Source organism: Maniola jurtina, chromosome 2, assembly GCF_905333055.1.
Source record: "Maniola jurtina chromosome 2, ilManJurt1.1, whole genome shotgun sequence".
Lineage (NCBI taxonomy): Eukaryota > Metazoa > Arthropoda > Insecta > Lepidoptera > Nymphalidae > Maniola > Maniola jurtina.
In genome coordinates this window covers 12,339,055-12,364,113 of record NC_060030.1, presented here as the reverse complement: position 1 = coordinate 12,364,113, position 25,059 = coordinate 12,339,055, and the positions used below count along the sequence as shown (strand labels likewise).

General features: G+C 36.7%; 3 protein-coding genes across 5 annotated transcripts; 2 read left to right on the top strand and 1 right to left on the bottom strand.

The window, feature by feature from the left end:
* Positions 1-7,358: 7,358 nt before the first annotated feature.
* Positions 7,359-12,780, top strand: LOC123878149. Its single transcript, XM_045925254.1, has 6 exons — positions 7,359-7,704; positions 7,815-7,948; positions 8,696-8,948; positions 9,961-10,196; positions 11,014-11,472; positions 11,634-12,780. The coding sequence occupies exons 1-5, from the start codon at positions 7,689-7,691 to the stop codon at positions 11,377-11,379; spliced, it is 1,005 nt and encodes a 334-aa protein (XP_045781210.1). The 5' UTR covers positions 7,359-7,688; the 3' UTR covers positions 11,380-11,472; positions 11,634-12,780.
* A 2,096-nt stretch (positions 12,781-14,876) lies between these two features.
* On the top strand, positions 14,877-20,339 carry LOC123878130. 3 transcript variants are annotated; one of them, XM_045925233.1, is made up of 5 exons: positions 14,877-15,086; positions 15,757-15,920; positions 16,816-17,068; positions 18,393-18,631; positions 19,224-20,339. In XM_045925233.1, exons 1-5 carry the CDS (start codon positions 15,071-15,073, stop codon positions 19,569-19,571), a joined length of 1,020 nt encoding a protein of 339 aa, XP_045781189.1. In that variant the 5' UTR covers positions 14,877-15,070; the 3' UTR covers positions 19,572-20,339. The 3 variants fall into 3 exon arrangements, with proteins under 3 accessions (XP_045781189.1, XP_045781198.1, XP_045781185.1); XM_045925242.1 differs by lacking the exon at positions 14,877-15,086 and adding an exon at positions 15,117-15,244; XM_045925229.1 differs by lacking the exon at positions 14,877-15,086 and adding an exon at positions 15,532-15,555.
* Positions 20,340-20,426: 87 nt separating this feature from the next.
* On the bottom strand, positions 20,427-23,671 carry LOC123878160. The gene is made up of 5 exons (XM_045925261.1): positions 23,438-23,671; positions 22,664-22,809; positions 21,709-21,979; positions 20,949-21,190; positions 20,427-20,785 (listed from the first exon to the last, which is right to left on the bottom strand). The coding sequence occupies exons 1-5, from the start codon at positions 23,454-23,456 to the stop codon at positions 20,477-20,479; spliced, it is 987 nt and encodes a 328-aa protein (XP_045781217.1). The 5' UTR covers positions 23,457-23,671; the 3' UTR covers positions 20,427-20,476.
* Positions 23,672-25,059: the final 1,388 nt, after the last annotated feature.

Below are 25,059 nucleotides of genomic sequence, written 5' to 3'. Positions count from 1 at the left end.
ATAAAACTGTAGCGCTCCGATAAACACGCTTTAGGTGCATCTTTTTTCCCTCGACGCAAAATGAGGGGTCACTTAGTCTATCTGTGGCATTGATCGTAACGCTCAAACGGATGAACCGATTTTGGTGAAACTAAGGGTTACTTAACAGGTTTCACAACAGAACCCTAATTGGCTTGTACTCGCATTGATTTTTGATTTTTTTTCGTAGCTTTTTCTGAGTGAGCCCTGTATTCTGAAGCAAGTCAAGCCGGCCAATAAAGCCAGTATTGATAAGTCAAATCTGCACAATCAATGGCCAGTTTGATACACAAAATGCAGTTAAGCTCTGAGAGGGTGTAGGTACTTTAGATTCTTATCACTTTTCTACCTATGTAATATGTATAGAAAACAAAACTGCTTTAAATAAATTAGTTCTTTGTTTGTCTTGTATGTATTCCTATACCATTCACCCGATTGAAATTTTATACAGTACAGTTGTTGTTGGAACTTGCGGTAAGGTTTCTGACCTAGGACCGTCAACGTACAATAGATGCCCCACGCGAGTCAATGGTAAGTGATTGTTAACAACAAAACAATTACCTAGTTAGGTACCTAAACTTATCAGAGAATTTGAGAAGTGAGAACTGATTCAAGTAAAAAATTTATTACTTCCTAGGTTGGTACATCCATGCATATCAACGTAACAATTGGTGATATCCATGGATGTAGGAAGTAATAATTTAAACTGGTCTATAATGAGATCATTTACCTAGATCTAGAAACATGAGATTTGCAATTTGCATGTAGGCTAGGAACTATTGTCGGAAATCCACTTCCAGATGGGCGAGAGTATCGCGGCGATTGTCTCGCCGTGCCACCAAATTCGATACAAACTAGGACATATTATGTATCTCTACAGGGTGATACTATGTAAAAAGTACTCTGTGGGGCGATACGTGGCGATACAATGAGTAACTTTGGACGAGTATAACGTCGCGTACAAGTCGCGTCTCGCGGCCGTAGTGATTACATACTCTCTTTGCTCGCGGTCATATTATGGTCGACTCGTCGAGTCTCGCGGCGATACATACTGCCACGTTACGCCACAGTTGAGAGGCCCAACGAGGCGTTGCGCTCGGTTCACGTGAGGTATCGTTGCGAGTCGCAACGACACGCCGCGTTGGCCGAATTATCGTTGTACCGTAGAGATTCTCCGACGCGTTATTTATTGTTTGAGTGTTTACCCATTAGTTTTAAAATACTGTTTAGCCGCTAGCGGCCTATTGCTTCGCGCTAAATTAGAGCTTTCTACATTACATTCTAAAACCGCCACTTGATATCAATGTTACCCACGTTGAAAAAAAAGCCTCAAGAGAGCTGGAATCCAGAGCCAAAAGCCAGTTAAAAAAACAAAATATGCTGCCATATCCCAGGCAATTTCCCGATTAGCGGGGAACAGAAGACTTATGTGAGGAGACTGCAAGATCATTTTCATTAAAAGTTCCCCACTTTACATACCATTTTGGGTCTGATGACAAAAACTAGATAATACCTGTCACTTCCCTCGTAGATTTAATTTTTCTAACAGTCTGTAGGTAGTTAAGTAGGTACTCCTTATTTTTTCAAAATAAAAAGTGGAATGTGTCCAAGGAGTGAGTTATCTCTGTCTTGGGAGGTCACAAGGATCGAGCAGTGGTTACAACGGCCAGAAATAATATCACAATCACATTATGAGTTTGTTTATTGCACATAATAAACCACACATAATTATCGTCAGTAATATCTTTACACAAACTTGAATACAATTAATATTACAAATAAAAGCCTCACACACAGTGCATGTCGTTGGAAGGTTGGGCAGAGAGAGAAAGAGACGAGGACAAGCCACAGAGTAAGTACATTATGTGTGTTACGTTGTAAGCATACCACATAAATATTATATTTCTAACACTTCCCCTTATGCATATAACGTAAACAGCAAAAAAATAAAAAATTATAAATTACTCTATGACTACAAAAGTATACATTACATTTCTCATCCTGATATATGTCGAACACAAAGCTCATAAATAAACATGTTATGCTTTTTCTTGTCTAGAGGTTTGGTCAACACATCAGCAATCATTTTCTCTGTACACAAATATTTTACAGTCACAAAGTTGCTATTTACAAGGTCCTTTACATAGTGATAACGAATATCAATGTGTTTAGTGCGCTTGTGACAATATTCTTTACACTCTAATAATCTGTGCGCACTTTGATTGTCGTTATACACAGTTATACAGTTCAATTTTAAATTTGTAAAGAGCTCTACCAAGAAATTTCTTACAAAACTTAAGTCTTTACAAACGTCGCTTATTGCTAAATATTCTGCCTCTGTACTAGAGAGTGCTACACACTTTTGTTTACGAGACTCCCAATTTACTACATTTTTACCAAGCTTTATTGCAAACCCTGTATATGACCTACGATCAGTACAATCATTGGCCCAATCTGCATCGGTATAGGCACTCAATACCAATCGATTACTTTTTACATAGAGTAAACCATAGTCAATTGTACCCGCTAAATACCGTAAAACTCTTTTGGCAGCTGACCAATGGCATTTACCAAAACAGTTATTATACTGACTTAATTGACTACAGGTGTAAGCAATATCAGGACGCGTACATACTGACAGGTACATCAAACAACCTAAAAGTTGCCTATAGTGATATACATCATCATTTAATATATCATCTGATTTACATAACTTAAGTCCTGATTGCATAGGAGTCGAAACTGGTTTACAGTCTGACATACCAAACCGGTTCAGTACTCTCTTTATATAAACTGACTGGTCTAACTTAAGTACACCTTTTTCTCTATCTCTTCTGACTCTAATTCCAAGATAGCTCTGAATAGGACCTAGGTTTTTAATACTAAATTCATGCTCTAATAAACTCAACAAAACCTTAATATGAGAGCTATCCTTATTATATATCAGGTAAAAGTCATCGACATACAATGCTATAATAATAATTTCCTTTTCTCCCTGGAAATAATACACACATGGTTCACATTTACTTTGTATGAAGTTATTTTTAGTCAACAAGTCATTAACCTTACAATACCACATTCTACTTGCTTGTTTTAACCCGTAAATACTCCTTTTCAAGAGACAAACTTTATTTTTATTTTTGCTATCAGTAAATCCCTCAGGCTGCTCCATAAAAATAGTTTCATTTAGGTTGCCATTCAGAAAAGCCGTATTTACGTCAATATGATCAATATTCAAGTCATATTCATTCGCCAAACTAAACAATAACCTCATAGTGGAGTGGCGTACAACTGGGGAAAAGGTATCAGTATAATCTATCCCTTCTTTTTGTGTGAAGCCCCTTGCTACTAACCTAGCCTTAAATTGCTGAAAATTACCTGAAGCATCACACTTCGCCTTAAACACCCACTTACATTTTACGACATTGCAGTCACTAGGGCGCTCCACAAGCGTCCATACTTCATTTTCCATCATAGAGTTGTACTCACGCTTCATGGCCTGCACCCACTCGTCGCGGTAAGGACTATCAATCGCCTCTCGATACGACTGTGGCTCGTCAACCAAAACATCCCTTGCAAACATAGACAGATCATAGTCATCATACCTTTTAGGTAGAACCGATCGAGTACTACGTATAGGGCGCGAACCTGCAGACACATCTTCCCCTCCAGTCAACGTCGCGCGTGGTGACGTCACAGTAAGTTCTACGTCATCATCCGCCGAGCACTCAACAGAGGAGTTGTGTTCGCTACCAGTGTCCCATGTATCTGTGGAAACACAAGAATTATCATTAAAACTTCCATTAGATAATATTTTGTCATCTGAATTAAAATTACTATTTTCCATTAATTTATTATTATTATCATTGACATTAGACAATTCATTATTAACATTATTATCACTTGATAAATTATGTAATAAACTAGAATTCATAAATATTATTTCATTATTATCACAAGAATTGTCATGTCCAAAATTAAAAAATCTCTCTTCCATAAACGTGACATCACGAGACAAGAGCACTTTTCTAGGGTCACAGGGATCTGCCAGTCTATACCCCTTAGTAGTTTCAGAATAACCCACAAAAATGTAAGGTTTACATTTAGGGTCTAACTTCTTACGCTTAACGCCAGGTACCAGCGCATAAGCAAGGCAACCGAACACCCTGAGGTGACCAAGGTCCAATTTAGAACCAGTCCAAACCTCTTCTGGAATCTGTCCGTCCAATGCAGCTGTGGGAGACCTATTTTTAAGATAAACAGCCGTCATTACTGCTTCTCCCCAGAACCGCTGGTCGAGACCAGAATGTTGCAACATGCAACGTACTTTATCCATAAGGGTACGGTTCAACCGTTCTGAAACAGCATTCTGTTGAGGACAATAAGGCACGGTAAGCTGATGCACTATGCCCTGTTCACATAAAAACCCAGACAAAGTTGAATTTACATACTCGGCCCCATTGTCACTACCCCATTGTCATTTGATTGATAAACCAGTCTGCTTTTCAACCATATTTTTAAATTCTATGAAGCGGCTACATACCTCAGATTTGTTCTTCATCAAGTACACGTAGCTCTTCCTTGAATAATCATCAGTCAGTGTCAGAATATAATTTGCACCACCCCAGCTGCTCACCGGCATGGGCCCACAGACGTCAGAGTGTACAAGCTCCAGAGCCCTGGTTGCACGACTGGCACCACTCTTTGGAAATGGTTTTGCAACCAACTTGCCCTTAAGACAAGCAGCACAATCTGAAAGTGATTCTTCAGCCTGAAACATACAACCATGTTTTAACCTATCTCTAAGAGCAAACATACCTCTAGAGCTGAGATGCCCTAACCGTTGATGCCATAACTGCATTGGCTGCTGATGAGCTGCAACTGCGGCACTCGGTGATTCCTGCTCATTATGAAGGAACAAAGAGTGCTCCTCTTTGTGCAAATACCTATTCCTAACACACCCATTTAATTTAAAAATCCCATTTAAATTACTAGCAGTACTGATAAGTTTATCATCTATGTCAAATATAAAACAACCTCCCGAATTGAACACCACTCTTAGATCTAATTCTATTAACTTACTAACGGATATCAAATTAGTAGTTAACTGAGGAACATACAAAACATTATTAAGAATAAGTACATTGTCATTTGATTGAATATTCACAGTCCCAACACCTTCACATAACATAGTCTCATTGTTAGCAACAGATACTGACGATGAAGTCCACTTGAGTGACACAAAGAATTCTTTCTTATTACACATGTGTGCAGTGCACCCAGAGTCCACGAACCAATCTTCCTGTCTGTGTTTAGAGAGATATGCGGCTGCCATACATTTATTATCACTGCTACTTTCTGTCACACTGTTTTTCTTTTTATCGCGCTTCAGTTTAAAACAGTTAGATTTTATGTGATTTTCCTTGTGACAGTAGTGACACTTTACTTTTCGTTTTGAAATATAAGCAGCTTCAGATATATTATGTGAATTTGAGCCGTTTTTCCGCAATTCCTCTTGTAGTAGACGAGTTCTCACGACTTCACTCGAGATCTTTGATGTTAGTGAGAACGTAGACAGATTAGACACGAGCGAGTCAAATTCCTGTGGTAGACCGCTCAGTAACAGTTCCGCTACTTCTTCGTCATCTATTTTTCGCCCAATATCGGCCAACTGTTGTACAATGTCAGAAGTGTTGTTTATGTACTTACTCATGTCGTTGAAGTCTGTGTAGCGTGTACGATGCAGTTCACGCAACAACAAGACACGACGCAAAAGTCCCTTGTATTCAAAAATGTCCGAAAGGTTGTCCCACGCCTCTTTGGCACTAGATGCGTTTCTGATATGCTGGTACAGGCTAGGTTTAACACTCAAGGAAATGCGCGCCAGCGCACGTTGATCGCGCGCAGCGTCAGTGACCGCGTTTGCAGTAACACAATCCCACAAACCTTCTAGTATTAAAACCATACGAATCGCAAACTTCCAGGCTAAATAGTTCTGGCTGCCTTCCAGCTTCTCAATCGCAGGAAACAAAGACGTCGTCGGCGTGACACGTGAGCCGCCATCTTCGTTTGTAGTGGGAACTTCACCACGGAATGCCATTTTTGTTTCTTCACAATAGATCAGAGTATTTGTTCATTCGTACACGCACGTGCAATCTTCTTAAGCGATCGATCGATATATTTCTCAAACACGTTGTAGTAAATCTCGTAGATTTAGATCTTGGCCCATGACCTCTTGGGAGGTCACAAGGATCGAGCAGTGGTTACAACGGCCAGAAATAATATCACAATCACATTATGAGTTTGTTTATTGCACATAATAAACCACACATAATTATCGTCAGTAATATCTTTACACAAACTTGAATACAATTAATATTACAAATAAAAGCCTCACACACAGTGCATGTCGTTGGAAGGTTGGGCAGAGAGAGAAAGAGACGAGGACAAGCCACAGAGTAAGTACATTATGTGTGTTACGTTGTATGCATACCACATAAATATTATATTTCTAACACTCTGAACCAATTAATGTCAGAATAGGCTAAGTAAATTCGCCGTAAAAAGGTAGGGGACTTAACAGTAAGCAGACAAACAGACAAATTTTCTCATTTATATTATTTCTTTGTAGGTAAGATTAGTGGACTATGGATAATGTATTGCATACAATCGCTTCGTAAATAAGCCATTATTTCTCGTAAAAAGTAAAGGATAAAAAATGGTTATTGTGGGTTATCCCAAAGAGATAGACATATACCAGTGCGGACTTTTTTTATAGATCTTTTTAATGTGTACAATTCTATTTTGATCTATCTCATAGGGTTCAGCCAGCGTTTGCAATGTAAGCACAAAAAAATGTGTTTATTTGCAACATCACATTAGAAACCTCTAAAATGATCAGTGTTTCCCTACTATATTATGCATGTATTATACATAAACCTTATTCTTAATGACTCTATCTAATGAAAAAAACCACATCAAAATCCGTTGCATAATATTTTAAAAATCTAGGCTTACATACAGACTACGGGAAGCGACTTTGTTTTATACTATGCAGTGATAAGTAGGTCCTATCGGCTATCTAAACACCTAAAAACTGTACATGAAAATAAAACTTTAATTTATGCCATTTTTGTTGGTTTGTGCACTATATAGTAAAAATTACTTATTTTTTTACACAAATAATAATGAGAGTTTTTTAATAATTAACAGTGGGAAAAGTGAGCGGAGATTAGATTTTCCGGGAATTCGAAAATATACATTAGCAACACTAACATGTCTTTCATGACATTGACAGTTGACTGATGACAGGCACTGACAGGTACTATACTCTTTGACTATACTACACTGTGTACCTATATTTTACTTTTGTGTGTTGTTTAAATTTTCGTCTCCAACAAAATTGAATTGAATTGATTTCGTATTAAACTGAAACTTCTTATAAGTGAAAACCTATATGTAATAAGTGAGCCGTTATTTAATTTGGTTAAAGGCTCACCTTTAACCAAATTCATATTCTTCAGAAATAATAAAAGTGGACTTTTACTGAACGATTTATTAGTACTTATTTCTATTTACGAACATAACTAACATTGATACATCGATACATATATGTATATGATGTTCGGATAAAGTTTCTACATAATATCAATATCCTGTGCTTTATAATAATGGGTGATCTCATTGGTAAGTAAGATGAACAAGGATAACTATTATTACGATAACTAAATATTCGCTGATTGTTCAACAGTATTTCATGCTGTAGTTATGCATAACTTATGCCTTTAATGTTTTAGAATTCACAACTTGGCCTCAGCATCAGCATATATTTTACAAAATTACTAGCAGTGCTGTAGGATTCTCTGTTAAAGGTGAGAGGCACGCAGCTGTAGGGCTGGCAAAGAGACCAGGCGAAAAATGTGATTACTGGGTAAGTTAATATGTAGGTAGTAAGTTCATGATATTATTGTGCAATATTTAATAGAACGAAGTGCTTTATACATAGTCAATCTTGCTGTATGTCCTGCCTTAGTCATACAAGATAGACAATGAAAAACAACAACCTCTGATTATTTAATAATTGTTGATATACTTCAAGCTTAAAACATAGGGCTAAATAAACCATGGTTAAAACATGCAATGTTATAAAAAATCAAATCAACCAGCTCTTTCATTTTTAGGGGAAGTAGTACAAAAAGGTAATTGTGAAATCATCAAGTTTTCAATGAGTCACTAATGAAATAATAACTAAACTAGACACAGATATATATAGGTTTACATCATCTCGAATATTTGAGAATAATATAATATTTAATGGTCAGACGACATCACCAAGCTGGCGGGAAAAACTTGGAGGAGGCTCGCACAACACCGAGAGGAATGGCGTGCATGTGAGGAGGCCTATGTCCAACAATGGATTAACAAAGGCTAAGAAAGAAGATAATATTTAATAGATGGTTTTTAAATACTGTGGGAACTGTTTGATATTCCAGGATAAAAAGTAGCCTATGTCCATCCCCAAAATGTAAGCTATATCTGTGCCAAACATCAAAATCGGTTTAACTGTTGGGCCATGCAAAACTAGCAGAAAGACAGACACACTTTCACATTTACAATATTAGTAGGTGTGGGTATGGATGGGATTGTATGGATTTTATACAGTTTTCTCTTATTGCAGATTGTGTTTGGCCATGATCAATGTTGGATTGAGAAAGATGGAGCTCGCACTACTAATGTTAAAAATGTGTCTAACATTTTGTCCCGAGATGTATATACAAAATTCTGGATTTCATGGCATGGTACTCGATTACAATTTGGTCGCACCAGCACTGGAGTTCCACTGATATCAAGGAAAATACCTGTTCGAGATATACAATTTGTCACATTTTCTGTCTATGCTGACAGGGGCACTCTACAATGGAAGCTATACTGTAAGTCATTCACAGATGCTTACAATATGGATAATACAAATACTTAATTGTTGTAAGAATTGGTGTAATAGTTGATAATAAACTAGCTGATGCCTGCAACTTTGTCTGCAACATGTAGAAAAAGTTGCAGCCATTGCGACTGCAAGCATGCTTACCTTGAAAACTTTATTAATTTATTAATCTTAAAAACTTTTTATTTAGCACTAGCTGTGCCCGCGACTTCGTTCGCGTGGAATAGTGACTTTTCGGGCAGCATATACTCTGTACGTTAAAAATGTTCGCCGTGATTCTTTAAATTGACATAACTTTTTTATTTATGAACCGATTGACATGAAATAAACACTAAATGTTAAGTGAAGCTTATTACAATATATTAGTGAAAACCGTATCTAAATCGAATAAGCCGTTTCTGATATTAGCGTGCACAAACACACAGACAAACAGACAAAAAGAAATTAATTACAATTTCGGGTTCGGCATCGATATAATAACAACCCCTGCTACTTTTTTTTTATATATTTCCATTGTACAGACACCACTTTTCTACAATTTTATTATATGTATAGATCATAGTGCTAATCATGAGTCCAATTATTGTTTCATCTTTTGGGAGTAACAAAAAGAAAAAATCTTGAAAACCTTAGTGCGAAACAGACATCCCTTACTCAATTACAGCACATGAACTTATGTATATGTGCATTATTTAGAGTTAAGTAAGCTTTAGTAAGCTACTGTAAGGAACAGATGTTTATGGAACAGTGAAAAGTCACAGTTAATAATTTATTTTCACAACAAAGTTTTAAGTAGGTACCTACCACAAACTTTAACACTCTTCACTATCCATACTACAATATAAATACATACAAATCTGTTTCTTATAGAAGCTTACTAAAAATATAGCAGCTATTCCTGAACCTGGGCTGTTACAGACCCCATGCGCTAATCCTGGGTTAAGTCAATCATAACCCTAATCAGAATGAGATTGTTGATATTGATTTCTTGGATGTTACAGTACCACCAAAATTACAAAAACCACTTCTAAAGAAGGTGAGAGGAGGTGACCTGAAGTGGGTGGTCGCAGAGGATCAACTTCCTGACGGAGCTTTGATTGGTGGATATGAGAAAGAGACATTGTATATAATAAAGGCTCCGCATCGAGGGTCATTAACTCCTGGCAAATTTGTACCATCCCAAGGCTTGGGCTTTATCCCATGGGGTGGAGAAATGCATGAAAAAAATAAATTTGAGGTAAGAACTTATTGTTTAAACCTAATATTTGAAATTTCATTCTCTTAATTGAGCTGTATGTGAAAGGATCTGGGATTCCAGGACATTATTATTCCAGAAAAAACTCCTACCATTATATGAATAATAGAAAGGAGCCAGGACCCTTACTGCTCAGCAATGAAAAATATGATTCAGAGAGACGAGATGCCTGTGTGTTTGTCAATGTGGATTTATATTTTTAAAAAAATCCCTGGGTATTGTGATTTTCTGGGCTAAAAGTAACCTATGTCCATCTCTGGGATGCAAACTATCACTGTATCTGTTTTCCCTAAGATTAAACACATGAACCATGAAGTAAAACCGGCCAAGTGCGAGTCAAACTCGCGCACCGAGGGTTCCGTACTCGGGTATTTTCCGACATTTTGCACGATAAATCAAAAACTATTATGCTTAAAAATAAATAAAAATCTAATTTTAGAATGTACATTCTAAAATAGATTTTAAAAGTAAAGCCCTTTCATGTGATACCCCACTTGCTATAGTTATCTTACTTTGAAAATTAAAACACATTTTAATTTTTTTTCTGTGATGCAATGACAATTTCACGGTTTTCAGATTTATTCCTTTACATGCTATAAGACCTACCTACCTGATTTTCATGATTCGGACGGATCGGACGGACGGACGGACGGACGGACGGACAGACAGACAGACAGACAGTCAACAAAGTGATCTTATAAGGGTTCCGTTTTTCCTTTTGAGGTACGGAACCCTAAAAACAGAGACACTCGTTTATAATACATATTGGTATTCTACACATTATTTTATATGTTTTCAGGTGCTATGTGGCTTCAACTGCATTTGGGTGTCAACTTGTAGCAATCGGATTCCAGTGGGGGCGGTGGAGGGAGGTTACGCGGAAGATAGCCATGAAACACTGTACATTGGTCGCGCCGTTGAAGATGGCAATCTCATACCAGGAAAAGTTCAACCCTCACACGCAGTTTGCTACATCCCTTACAATGAAAGAGAAATTTCTAAAAAGGAATATGAGATTTTGGTCAATCCCCAAATTTCCATGCACAGCCCAAATCGATATTTCGTATCTCATATGGACGAAATATCTGAAAACAGGTATGAAGAGGATGAAGAAAATGTTTATGTGGACAGTGACGATTATGCACCCAGCTCAGAATCAGAATAAGCAGAAAATCCGAAAATCCTTTCTTATAATGCTGCAGCAATCTGCGCTGCCGGCGGCGGCGATTAGTGGCCGCCACAAGTTGCGGACGAATTTTTTCATATATTTTTAGGGTTCCGTACCTCAAAAGGAAAAACGGAACCCTTATAGAATCACTTTGTTCTTGTATGTTAGTATTACAGTCAAGTCAACATTCCTTAAGGCCGATTCACACCAAGCACGTACATGTGACACGCGCGTGAATCCGTAGATATAATTACTGCAAGCATTACGTCTACGCGAACGTTCACGCCACGCAAGTGGTATGCCATGTCTCATACAGTTCCATACATTACAACGCAATGATACGCGCTCTACGCGTCTACGCTTACGCAGCCTGTGTGAACAAGCTGTTATTCACTGGGAGTAAGGTGCGTGTGCAGTGTATTTTGATAAAGCATTTGAAAAGGATGGTACCTAGTTGAATCTAAATAATATAAGGAAACTTTCAGCCAAAAATAAAGAAAGTGGTCACAATTTTTTATCTGCAAAAAGAACATTAACTGTCTGTATTTGCCTATGGACTTCAACTCCATATTGAATAGATATTTATTATTATTTTAATGTGGTGTACTATGAATGTAATGGCTCCTTAAACTAAGTAGGTACAGAGCACACTAGTAAAGAGGGAGGTGAGTCAACATTGGTGATGTTTGCTGGCAAGCCGGCTTTATGGTTGTAGCACCTACATAACTAAACAATTGATCTGCTACTAAGGTTTGTAATACTGACCCTGCCTCTGTTATTAAAAGTAAGGCATTAGAAAGTGCCATTTAATACCTACATATTGTACTTTTACTATATTTTATATTCATTGAATTCAGTTTATTCCTGTTTGGTGTTTATCACTAAGTACATAGTGTAAAACAAAGTCGCTTCCAGCTATCTGTCCCTATGTATGCTTAGATCTTTAAAACTACACAATGAATTTTGATACGGTTTTTATTAGAAGATAGAGTGATCAAGAGGAAGGTTTATATGTGTAATACATGCATAATATTTTAGAGAAACACTGATAATTTTAGAGGTTTCTAATGTGATGTTGTAAATAAACACTTTTTTTGCGCTTACATTGCAAACGCTGCCTGAACCCTACGAAATAGATCAAAATAATGTACCTACTCCAGTATTGTATACCTTAAAAAGGCCTACAAAAAAGTCTGAGATGGTATTATGTCTAACTCTTAGGGATAACCCACATTAACTGTTTTAATCCTTTACTTTTTAAGAGAAATGATGGCTGGTGGTGGATGGATGGTGGATGGGAAATGATGGAGAAATGATACCAATTACCAAGCGATTTTATGCAATACAGCATTAATCCTTTTTTTTTTTCTCTCTCTCGTCTGGCTTTATACTGATTAGCCAATGTCAAGTTTGTAGTTATTTACAAGTTAGGAAACTATATGTATAAGTATGGACTTCGTCTGTGCCGGCGCCCGCCGACATACGCGCGGCGCCCATTTAGAGCGCTTCCCAGTCAGTTCCACCACCAATAAACACCAGCAGAACACAAAAACCGGCCACTTCTAACAAAAAAAACACTCCAAAAAGTCACAACACGCGCGCCAGCAAACGCCACCACAGACGAAGTCCGCATTAATCCTTTGAAACAGTGGGTTTAAATAAAAAGAGCAAATCAGTATAATCGCCCAAATTTATTATATCACTTCACTAAACACACTAATACAAATCACTCATTGCTTTATTACTATTGTTACTTTGTTACTATTTATATAATTTACAATGGTTTACACAAATGGACATAGTTTCAGCTTACAATGCGTACGATAGAACAATAATCCTAAAAATGAGCTCGCATAGCTTTATATGGCGTTATCCCCACCGAAGGGATTCGGCAGTGGTGGCGGAGTTGCGTTCGGCTGTCAATGGCGCTGGCGTTGATTGGCTGTCATGGCGGCAGTAGGCTATGATTGGCCGTCTTGGCGGTTATCGGCTGTAACAGGCGGTGATTGGCCAGCTTGGCTTGACTCGGATAGTCTGGTTGGCGTTGGCGCGTTGCGATTGGCTGAGGCGGCGTGGCGTTACACCTTATAGTATCAGCATTGCACCCGTGCGAGGCCGGAGCGGGTCACTAGTATTATTATAATTTGTAAGTAAGTAATAAATTCTCTTAATAAATTCATAAATTATACTGGTTTACCTATTATAATTATTATTTCGCATAGCATTGTCTGAGATTAATTAATATATTTTATTGTACCTTATTTATTAAAATTTTACCACAAACTTTTGTCTGGTCGTAATTTATTACAAACGTTATCCCTCCTTAGTTCCTTATTTTATACCTTGGAGAAAATTAAAAACCTCCACTCGCTCGTAAACTGTCACTTTGACAAAGGAAGGATTCTATTATAGAGGACTGTAATCGGGCCTTTATTGGCTGCACACCAGCAATTTCCAATAGGACTGCAGTAATAGAAATTGCTGAACAGTTTCGTACTGATGACTATTATATTTTGACTAATTTCTTAAACTGGATACTTTCATGTAAATTATATAAACCTGTGGAGATGGTACCAAAGACTACAATATGATGGTACTGCCATTGGCGCTATAAGAGTGACATAAGCCTACTTTGTCGTATTTACAAATTGCGGAAAACCAAATTAAATTTGAATTTCGCGGGCAGACCAGATAGTGCACCGTGATCAGGATTTATGCCAACGGTCACAGTAACGTAGTGATTACATACTTTTTAGTCACAGCCAGCTATATAACGCCATACGCTGTCTTATCAAAGTCAAAGTGCGCTCCACCGACCAGTGCGCTCTATAGATCTTAGTAATTTATTCTAATAGCACAGACCGATAACAGGATACCTTTTTTTTCTCTCTCGTCTGGCTTTACAAAGATTAGCTAATGTCAAGTTTGTAGTTATTTGTAACAAGTTAGTTAAACTATACAAGTATGGACCCCGTCTGTGCCGACGCTCGCCGACATACGCACGGCAGCCCCTTAGAGCGCTTTTTAGTCAGTTTTAACAAAAAATTGGTTGTCTGTAAAGTCGGTTTACTGACGATAGTTGAACGTGACAACAAAGGCCGATCGCGGCGTTACCTCGCGTTAACTCGCCTGCGGCGAGGTAACGCAGCATGAGTCATGCTTTTTCGTGCGTGCAGCCGGCTGTATCGAATTATAAGACGTTGTCACGTCAAAAAACACTCCAAAAAGGCAGAGCACGCCCGCCAGCTAACACCAACACAGACGAAGTCAACAGGATACCTATTAAGTACTACAGTCCGACAAGGCTCTCTTGGCGCGTGGCTAAAATTCGAACTAAAGCTGTCATCTTGTGAAGTGTCACGATGATAATTATGTAGAATGCTGCTTATATCTTCTATAAATCTATGATCGAAGCAATATACATCCTACCATAGAGTAGGATGCATCCTACTCCACAGAATACATTCTGATTCCTACTCTATGAAAATGGCCACAAAGTACTTTTTACATACGGATTACGGGTGTCGCTGTAAATATTTGTACCTACTCTTAGGAAAATTAATGGTTCTAATTTCTAAGCTTTTTAATTTTTTGTGTACTACCTATTATTTTAACGTTCAAATCTCATTCCAAGTTTTGTTCCTATTTACACCCCGATTCTTATTTACCCCGTTTTACTGTATTGACAATGGGTGATCAATATGGTGAATATTTTTAGTTGTGTTTTAGATTATTCAAACCCATCGATGTTCAAACCATAGTTAAATGATTCAAACCAAAAACCTGTAATGGGAGTGCTTAATTCCATTTTTAGGGTTCCGTACCTCAAAAGGAAAAACGGAACCCTATAGGATCACTTTAGGTAGGTAGGTCTTATAGCACAATTACAGGAATAAATCTGAAAACTGCGAATTTGTGGATAGATCATTCAAAAAAAAAATTAAAATGTGTTTCAATTTTTAAACTATGATAACTATACCAAGTGGGGTGTCATTATGAAAGGGCTTTACCTGTACATTCTAAAATAAGTAGATTTTTATTTATTTTTGTGTATAATAGTTTTTGATTTATCATGCAAAATGTTGGAAAAAATCCCGAGTACGGAACCCTCAGTGCGCGAGTCTGACTCGCACTTGACCGGTTTTTCCAGACATTTTATATTGAAGATAATGGGTACCTACATAATATTATGTAAGTACCACGATAAATTTATATTTGGTAAATTACCAATATATTATCTGCCACGTGGTAACGACGGGACTGCTGTGCTGCGTCGTGACCACGAAAATATTTTTATCGTGGTAAGTACCCGTTATCTACAATAAAAAAAAAAAAAATACAAACCACCCAATAAGCTTAAAATAATTTTTTCAGAATTCTCAACTCTGCCTCATCACCAGCTACGATTTTTCAAAATATCCAGTGGTGCTATTGCATTCAGTATAAAAGGTGAAAGACAGTCGGTACACAGAATGAGTAGTCAAAGACGCGCAGCGGTGGGGCTTGCTGTGAGACCAGGCAAAACCTGTGACTATTGGGTAACTTGAAACTTCACATTCTTTTTCCATTTATTTGTACCAAAAATTAATAATAGGTACCTAGTACAATAGTAAAAAGAAAAAGTGGACAGGGTAGCACTTACTTATCACTATATCTCTACCAATGATCCTCGGCAGTGGGAGAGGTTGTAAAAGAATAGGTACAACAAAAATAGATGGTGGGACTTAGATAAATGCTTAAATAAATATTATGTTGTCATACATTATTTACTTTCATACATGTTATAAGCCCTTGAAAATGCAGACCTGATAGGACCTCCAGATGAGTAAGATAGGCTACTCTTTTTCCGGGAAAACAGAGTTCCTGTGGGATTGTTAGAAAACCAAGTCTTAGGTCTGGTACCCTCCTAAGCGGAGACGAGAGATGTGTACAGTCAACCAATTAGATTTTTAAAAGATGATTTGATAATTTTTTCACGTCATCTATTATGAATCTGATTGGTCGACTGAGCATATCTCTCTCCGCTTAGGTGGATACCTAAAGAACAATTCAACTCCAATACAATCGTTGTGCAATTTAATTATTTCAAACAATGAAATAATATTATGCAATTCTTTTTTAGGGTTCTGTACCCGATGGGCCCGTTCGAAGCCTCCGCTGTCCATCCAACCATCTGTCTGTTAGCCTGCTGTACCTTGTGAACCATAATAGGTAGAGCCAATTTTCACAGACTGCATTTCAATTGCCACTATAACAATAAATAATAAAAAATTTAAGATGGCCACCATGAAAATTAAAAAGTATTGTTTCTTGTACAATGGTACAGAACCCTTCATGTGCTAGTCAAACTCGCACTTGTCCAATATTTTTTTAATTTATATACAATGACGTGCTCTTGACTGCAATCTCACATGGCTAAATTCTGTGTTGCAGATTGTGATAGCACCAAATAAGTGTTGGTTAGAAAAGGATGCAGCTCGTGTGGGTAACATTAGACAAGTACCTGATATGGTGACTGGAAGAGAATACAACAAGTTCTGGATTTCCTGGCATAAAGCTCGGTTACAATTTGGTCGCACCAGTGATGGAATTCCACTCATATCAAAGCGAATGCTTGTGCAAGACATACAATATGTTACATTTACTATCTTTGGTGACAGAGGACATTTACAATGGAAAATATATTGTAAGTCAATCATACACACTAGAAATAGAATACAGACACAAAATAAATATAGCAAAACTGTTACAGAAGTGCTTTTCTGTATGGGTGGCTTGCCTGCCTGCTGACCACCACACACCATGACAGACATAATTTTTAGTTAAATTAGACTTCTATAGTCAAGCAAGTGTAGTTAACTGCATAACTTTGATTTGAAATAGGATCTGCATCTGGAATTGAAAAGTTTAGTGCTAGGCCGCATTACGGCTGAACCGCCGCGGTTTTTAAACGTGTGATTTTGTGACTCAAGCAAACGAATACAAACGGCCGCACTTGCGGTTTTTTCCCGCGACTGATTTTAAAACCGTGGAATGTTACAAAATGCTCGCGGGTAAAAACCGTGCTATAATTTGTAATCCATAGAACTTACTTAGCGCGCACGCACTATCGCGTTAACCGCGGGCGGTTTTTGCCAGTATTCGGCAGACCGCCGTGAAGAGTGGTTGTATTGTCACGCTATTGTAACTATGTCGTCGACTACTGACATCCGATAGTAATTAAAAAAATTCTCAGGATGTTCTCTTAAATCTTGATATTTCTTGTGAAAAAAACCTTTCTTAAATCTACGGCTAGTGACCCTATGGACCCAATATTTGCGAAATTTGCGCTGACGTCTTGTTTTTCTATTTCTTAGTATTAGAGCAACAATACATACTGCTCTCTTGAAATCCATCTTCAATACTGCGAAAATCGGAAGCAATTTCGCGGTTTTTAATCGTAGTGTGTGATTCTCGGGTGGTTTTGCTGTTATAGCGGCTAACCGCTCGCTGGAAAAAACCGTAGTGCGGCCTCTACCTAAACCATCATGGTAGATGGTAATGAGCCAATTATTTGACACTGACTGACTGAAATTCACATGGGTAAAACCAGGAAGGTTTTTATGATAGGAGTGTTTGGGGCACACGCTTCTGGCTTCACACACTGGTAAGTCTTGCAGGAGGAAAACTTGTGTCAATCATTACAAATACAATTGTTATGATTGGCTGAATTTACAGTATTCTTGTTGCCACAATGCATTGTGGCCAATAGCAAGTGAGCCTAAAGTGTATACCAATCCAAGGTGACTGCCATTATCACACTGCAGCTGTCATTTTACCGTAAAATAAAGGCTTTGTTTAATCCTAATGTGACACTACTCATCACCATTTCAGAGCATTTAGAGAACCGACGTGAAAAATCTCAATTTTCTAGATTCAGTGGTTTTAGCTGCACATTGCTGTTTCAGACAATCAGCTTCTCATTTTATGCTGTAGAGAAGCACTTAGTATTTCGTTTGTGCATGTTACAGTGCCGCCAAAACTAGAAAAACCCATTTTGAAGAATGTGACAGGAGGTGAATTGAAGTGGGTGGAAGCAGAACAAAACGGTAAACTTCCTCATGGAGCTTTGATTGGAGGATATGAAAATGAGATACTGTATATAATAAGGGCTAAACATGAACGGTCGTTGGTCCCTGGCAAATATGTACCGTCTCACGGATTAGGCTACATTTCATGGATTAACATGCCTGAGAAGAAGAAATTTGAGGTGAGAACTTTAACATCAACAATCTGATTCTAAGATTTAATATTATAAGGTATACCTACTTACAAACTAATGATTCTATAAAAATAAGTGTTAAGTATTAGTTATTACTTATTTTGTAGATAAATACACCGAAATTGTTTTGTTTTACGCAGACTCGCTTGTTTTCGTATAAAATGAGTACAAAGACTAACCCTTAGAAAAATATTTGTTATATTCAAATGCTTAAATCGCCTGGGCTACAATGCGCAGTCACACGCCCCGTATTCAGATTGGACTACTTATTTGGCGCGCACTTTTAATTGCCTTATTATACGTCATGTGGTATAAGGGTCGATCCACACCTGCGTACGTGCACGAAGTGCATTATCCGATGTAGACGCAATACTTCGCAAGACGAACGCAATGCAATGCATGCTTACATGTGCACAGCGCGTACCTGTGACAACAGGCATGCGAACTGCTTACAATTCGCTTATGAACACGGTTTTATGATGAACGTACGCACGTTTCGTGCATGCGCGCAGGCTTAAATCCACTCTAATATAATCATAGCTTGTTACTAAAATTCTTGTAAATATTCAAATGTTTGCAGGTCCTATGTGGCTACAATTGTATTTGGGTACCAACATGCAACAAAGGTATACCACTAGGCGCAGTAGAGGGTGGATATGACGGATATAATCGTGAAACACTTTACGTTGGCCGTGCACTTATCGAAGATAATCTAATTCCTGGAAAAGTACAAACATCACAAGTTGCTTGTGTTGTACCTTATAAAATGGCAGATGTTCCCAAATATGAATATGAAATTTTGGTTGATCCAATGGTATATTCAAATTCATGCCTTCTACCTCTTACACCCCAAATGTTAAAAAATTGTTCAATGTTTGAACCTATGGAAATAGACTCAGAGGAACATAGTTCAGATTCAGAAGTGTAGAAGAGGGAGATGAACTGGCAAAATATAGAAAAGAGAAGAGAAAATGACTGAAGTAATTCACAATGCTGGGTTTAGAAATGAGCCCCAGGACAAGATAGAATTTTCAGAACACTTACAAGTATTAGTAGCAAAATCCACGAGTATGAAAGATGTGCCTTATTCATTACATATTGAATACAAACATACCATTCAAACAAAAAAAGGAGTATAGGAGACTCACAGCTTGAATGCTCTGAGGTCTCACAGTGCGCTCGAACGCATAGTGTATGAGACCTCATAGTACTGTGGTTGTTTGTGAATACGGGTATTAGTATTAAATATAGAGATGTATCAGAGAAAAGCGGCAGGAGCAGAGTATACATCCGCGCTGTCCGCGTATTCCTTTCGTCGTGAATTTTTTTCAAATTTAAGACTTCTTGGTATTAAATATAAAATAAATATTTTGCAATTGTTATTGAACTTATGTTCAAGTGTAAAGGTTTATATTAAGCTGAAGTTGTTGGTATTATAATATTTTTTTACATTAATTCATAATAAAACAGTATCTAGATGTGTATAAATGTGTGCAAAACTGGCCACTTGAGCGATGACATGTTATTCATGACCTGTCACCTTTAGTACCTAATATTTAATTAATAATATATCAATGAGTTTAATAGTAATCAAGGTTTTGGAAAAAATAACATCACAAGGTTTTATGTTGGCAAAGGTTTATTTTGTATAAAAAGCTGTTTGTTTAAGTATATCATGTGCCATAAAGCATTTATTGTACCACTTACAAGTGAGATAAGATATAAATATCTTAATACATAAATAATTTGCCTTGCTTAAAATATAATATCTAGGTTGGTCTTGTTAGGTGCTTATATTTTATACAGCTGAACAAAAATACTATCGTATATACATCATATGCATGGTTGTAAGGCCTTCATGGGGTTCAATAAGCAATTTTTATTTATAGTCTGTCCATATGTCGTTATATCTCCTCTTACCAATATTTCATATGTGTGCCTTTCCACTTCTTTGCCTTTGTATGGTAGATAACATGTCTTGTACAGCATGTGAATTTTTCCCACTACAAGATCATCACCAATCATTGCGCGACCAATATAAACATCTTCACCATGTACTTCTGATGAGCCCGCTATGAACGCATTTTCAGGTATAAAGTTCTCTTTACACTTAACCCACAAGGCGTTGTAGCCACAAAGAATCTGCAGGAAAAAAAAAATGATAATACTGCAAAATATGACCAATAATGTAAAATAAAAAATAGTATATCTGTAAGTTCGGATGTTCGTAAGTTTACATCTATTATGTACATATTTAAAAATGCTAATATTGTGCAAGCAGTAAGCACATGATACAAATACTTACCTCAAAATTTTTTTTTGCATGTTCCGCATGGCCCCATGGCACAAAAGCTTTCTTTTTTGATGGTACATATTTTCCAGGACACAGTGATCTACCGTGAAAGGAACGGGCAATATATATCGGTTCATTCTCAAATCCACCTATTAATGCATCCTTAGGTAGTGGCCTATCATCCAACACACTGACCCATCTTAATTGACCTCCTTGTATATGTTTATGACTGATAGGCCTCAAAACTGGACTAGCTAAAAAATAAACACCCATAATTAGCAATTACCTATTTAATTTTACTTATTAAAAAAAACTAAATAAATTACCGAACCATGCAAATAAATGACTAAAAGCAAAGTTATATTCGTAGACTGACTACATATTATACATATAGTACATGTATGTACAATATTTGAAAACAATCACTATCGACTTCAGTCAAGTCGCGATGGAGCAACAGACTTAGGTGACATTTACACGGATATTGTAGAACCTGGAGATTGACATAGACAAAGAAGTATCTTTATCCCGGAAAATCATAGGGATCTCAAATCCACAGGATTTTAAAAACCTTAATCCATGTGGATAAGTCATATGCATCAGCCAGTCGCTTTATAAGTATTTATTAACATTACTTTAGGTAATACATACATAAGTAAAGAAACCCTTGGAAAAACAACTAAACTGACCACGATATATTATGTATGTACAAAAGTGAATCTGTGGGCAAATGCAAGCTAGAAATAATAATTAAAAAAAAAAATAGACATACACTCAACAATGAAATCTCTGTATTGATCTGCTGTAACTCTTATAAATCCAATAAGTTGCTTTGGGTTCTGTTCACTAAATGTGTCTGCATATACAAAAAATGGATTTAGATGTTTGGAGGATTCCACAACTCCAAGTAGTAGTGTATCATTGTACCAGCTTAACCAAAAATTTTGTGGCCTTGTAGCATGTGAATCAGGTAATTCAAATGAGGTGATCTCTTTCCCATCTTTTTTAAAAATAATGTATAAAGATTCATAATTTAATTCTATCTGTAATGTTAGATAACAAATCATAGGTACATAATAAACATAAGTACATAAAAAAGTGTAAATTAAAAATTTATTACACCCCCAACAAGTGAAGGTGACAGTAACTTGAAAAGAGCTGATAACATTCAAAGGGCTGAACCGATTTTCTTGGATTATAGTTAAGAACACTCAATCAAGCCATCTTTCAAACAAAAAAAAAACTAAATTAAAATCGGTTCATTAGTTTAGGAGCTACAATGTGACAGACAGATATACACATACACACGTCAAACTAATAACACCCCTCTTTTTGGGTCGGGGGTTAATAAAGGAGCCACAGACAGTTACAATTTGTATGTTTTCCTTCATCCTAGCATATTCTTGGTATTTCAACATGGCCCAGGAGTCTACAGGTGCCAGCCAAGTAACCTCCTTTGGATGTGTCCAAGAGGAAGAGCAGTATTCAATCTCTAAAATAAATTGACAGATCTAAATCTAGTGCTATCCTTTTCCACTGAGAGAATTATGAAGGTATAGCAATACATTTAGACATATCATTTTAGTGTACTCCCTATTTCTAAGTGTATTTTAAAGATTGTTACCTACAACATAATTTAGCCATGCAGTGAGACAATTTACATCTAAAATCTAATCATTCTTTTATATCAGCCTAAAGCTATACAACATTTATACCCTAAAACACACCTCATATAAAATTTTATGTGGACACTCTTTACTAATAAGGGAAATTTCCCCACACCAATATTCTGTGTTTCTGACAATTGTATGAAATGTAATAGCACCACTGTCTGCTTTAAACATTTTGTAAGGTTCTTGTAACACTTTTGACACTGAAAAAAAAAATGTTTTTTGATACCTAAGTAAATATGTGGCTAATTGTCTTGTACACAATGTGGCTAATTCTGCTAAGTATACACAAAATAATTATTGTTGCTTAGTAATGAATAAGTATTATGGTATATTATCTCGAGCAAACACAAGAAATACTGGTGGACAGATAAACCCAACCAGATGAACCAGAATAGACATGAAATGTAATATATAAAGTGTATGGATGTTTTAAATAAATAAAATAACACAATCTCTAAACTATATCTAATACTATCCTATTAACCTAGTGCTACCCTTGGGTTAGCAGCTGGATAAGGATACATTTAGACCTGTCATTTTAGTTTTGAGATTGTATTCAACAGTAATTCTGTTGAATACAATCTCAAAACTAAATTGACATTAAATTTATTGCTATCCTTTTCCATAGCGGCCATTATGAAACAATACATATAAATCTGTCATTCTAGTTTAGTGTTTCTTTACAAGTTTTAACAGAATTAGCCACATTAGGTACCTATAACCTACCTACTTAGTTGTTTAGTTTAGTTTTAAAAATGTTTAGAGATAGGGGCGGCAAAAATATAAATATATAATACATGACACAAATTGCCATCAAATTGCACTTACTCTTTAGAATGTCTTCCATTTCAGAAACTTGGTTCCGAAATCCGAATACTTAGATAACTAAAAGGTTACCTTTACAAAGTCTTATATTATGCTCATAATATAATAAAATTTATATTATCTTAATCAATGCGGTATTTTCATTTACATTTGCTTTATTCAGACGCCTGTCTTATTGATCAATGACAAAAATTAAAGTTGTTTTTACGATTTTACCACCGATTTTACTATTTACAAATTACATGACAGTGACAATTGACATGTCACTTGCATCATGCATGATGTGACATTTCACAAATAATCTATGATCGAGGACTTAGTCTGTGTTGGTGTTAACTGGCGGGCGTGCTCTGCCTTTTTGGAGTGTTTTTCTTTTGTTAAAACTGACTGGAAAGCGCTCTAAGGGGGTGCTTGTGCGTATGTCGGCGAGCGCCGGCACAGACGGAGTCCATAATTGTATAGTTTAACTAACTATTTACAAATAACTACAAACTTGACATTGGCTAATCTTTGTAAAGCCAGACGAGAGAGGAAAAAAAACTTTGATCGATGTCATAAATCAATCATAGAGTAGGTATTTTAGGAGTTTTTGGAGTACAGTAGACACGGGTAACATTGATATGGATTTTTATGATGGCACTTAGAGTTGCGCAAGAGTGTCTGTAGTATTTTATGAAATTAGTTGGTGTTTATCGAGGACCGAAGTTACTAAACAATTTGCAATACACGCAATACAAAAGAAAAGATAAAAAGTCATAGTACTTTTGTAGGTCCTAAGTATGACAAAGTTCTACCTAAAAAAGCTGGCTGAGTGCGAGTCAGAATTGCGTGCCGAGGGTTTCGTATTACAGAAGAAGTAAAACAGTAAGAATCATTTTTATTAATGAATCGCCAAACGTAACTTTATTCGTAGAGGTTTATTGTTAAATATCGAAAGAACTATGCTAGTTAGAGCCTTTTTAACCCCCGACCCAAAAAGAGGGGTGTTATAAGTTTAACGTGTGTATCTATGTATCTGTCTGTGGCATCGTAGCGCTTAAACGAATGAACCAATTTTAATTAACTTTTTTTTGTTTGAAAGGTAGCTTGATCGAGAGTGTTCTTAGCTATAATCCAAAAAAATTGGTTCAGCCGTTTAAAAGTTATCAGCTCTTTTCTAGTTTTCTTGTAGAAAAGAAGGTTAGATAACCGTTAGGTTCATAATAATATTATGTCAATAGACAAATGTCAAGCTGTCAAGATGGACGTTGCCAAGATACATAATTATTTATTTGAAAATGATGTTTTGGAAAACTCAGATACTTTGGATCGTAGGCGCGCGCGCAGAATAGTCCAAGAAAATCGGTTCAGCTGTTTGAAAGTTATCAGCTCTTTTCTAGTTACTGTAACCTTCACTTGTCGGGGGTGTTATAAATTTTTAATTTAGCCTTGTTATAGTATGATACCCCACTCGGTATAGTTGTTACTTTGAAATTTCAAATCCCCGATTTCTACCCCTTTTTAAATAAACTGACTTTTATTCCAATGATGTTTGTACTCCACTCCGCCTCATTAAGTATACTACTATACCAAATTTTAATGTCGATAGCTTTATTAGAGTTATTTAGGTAATTACCTAACTTTTT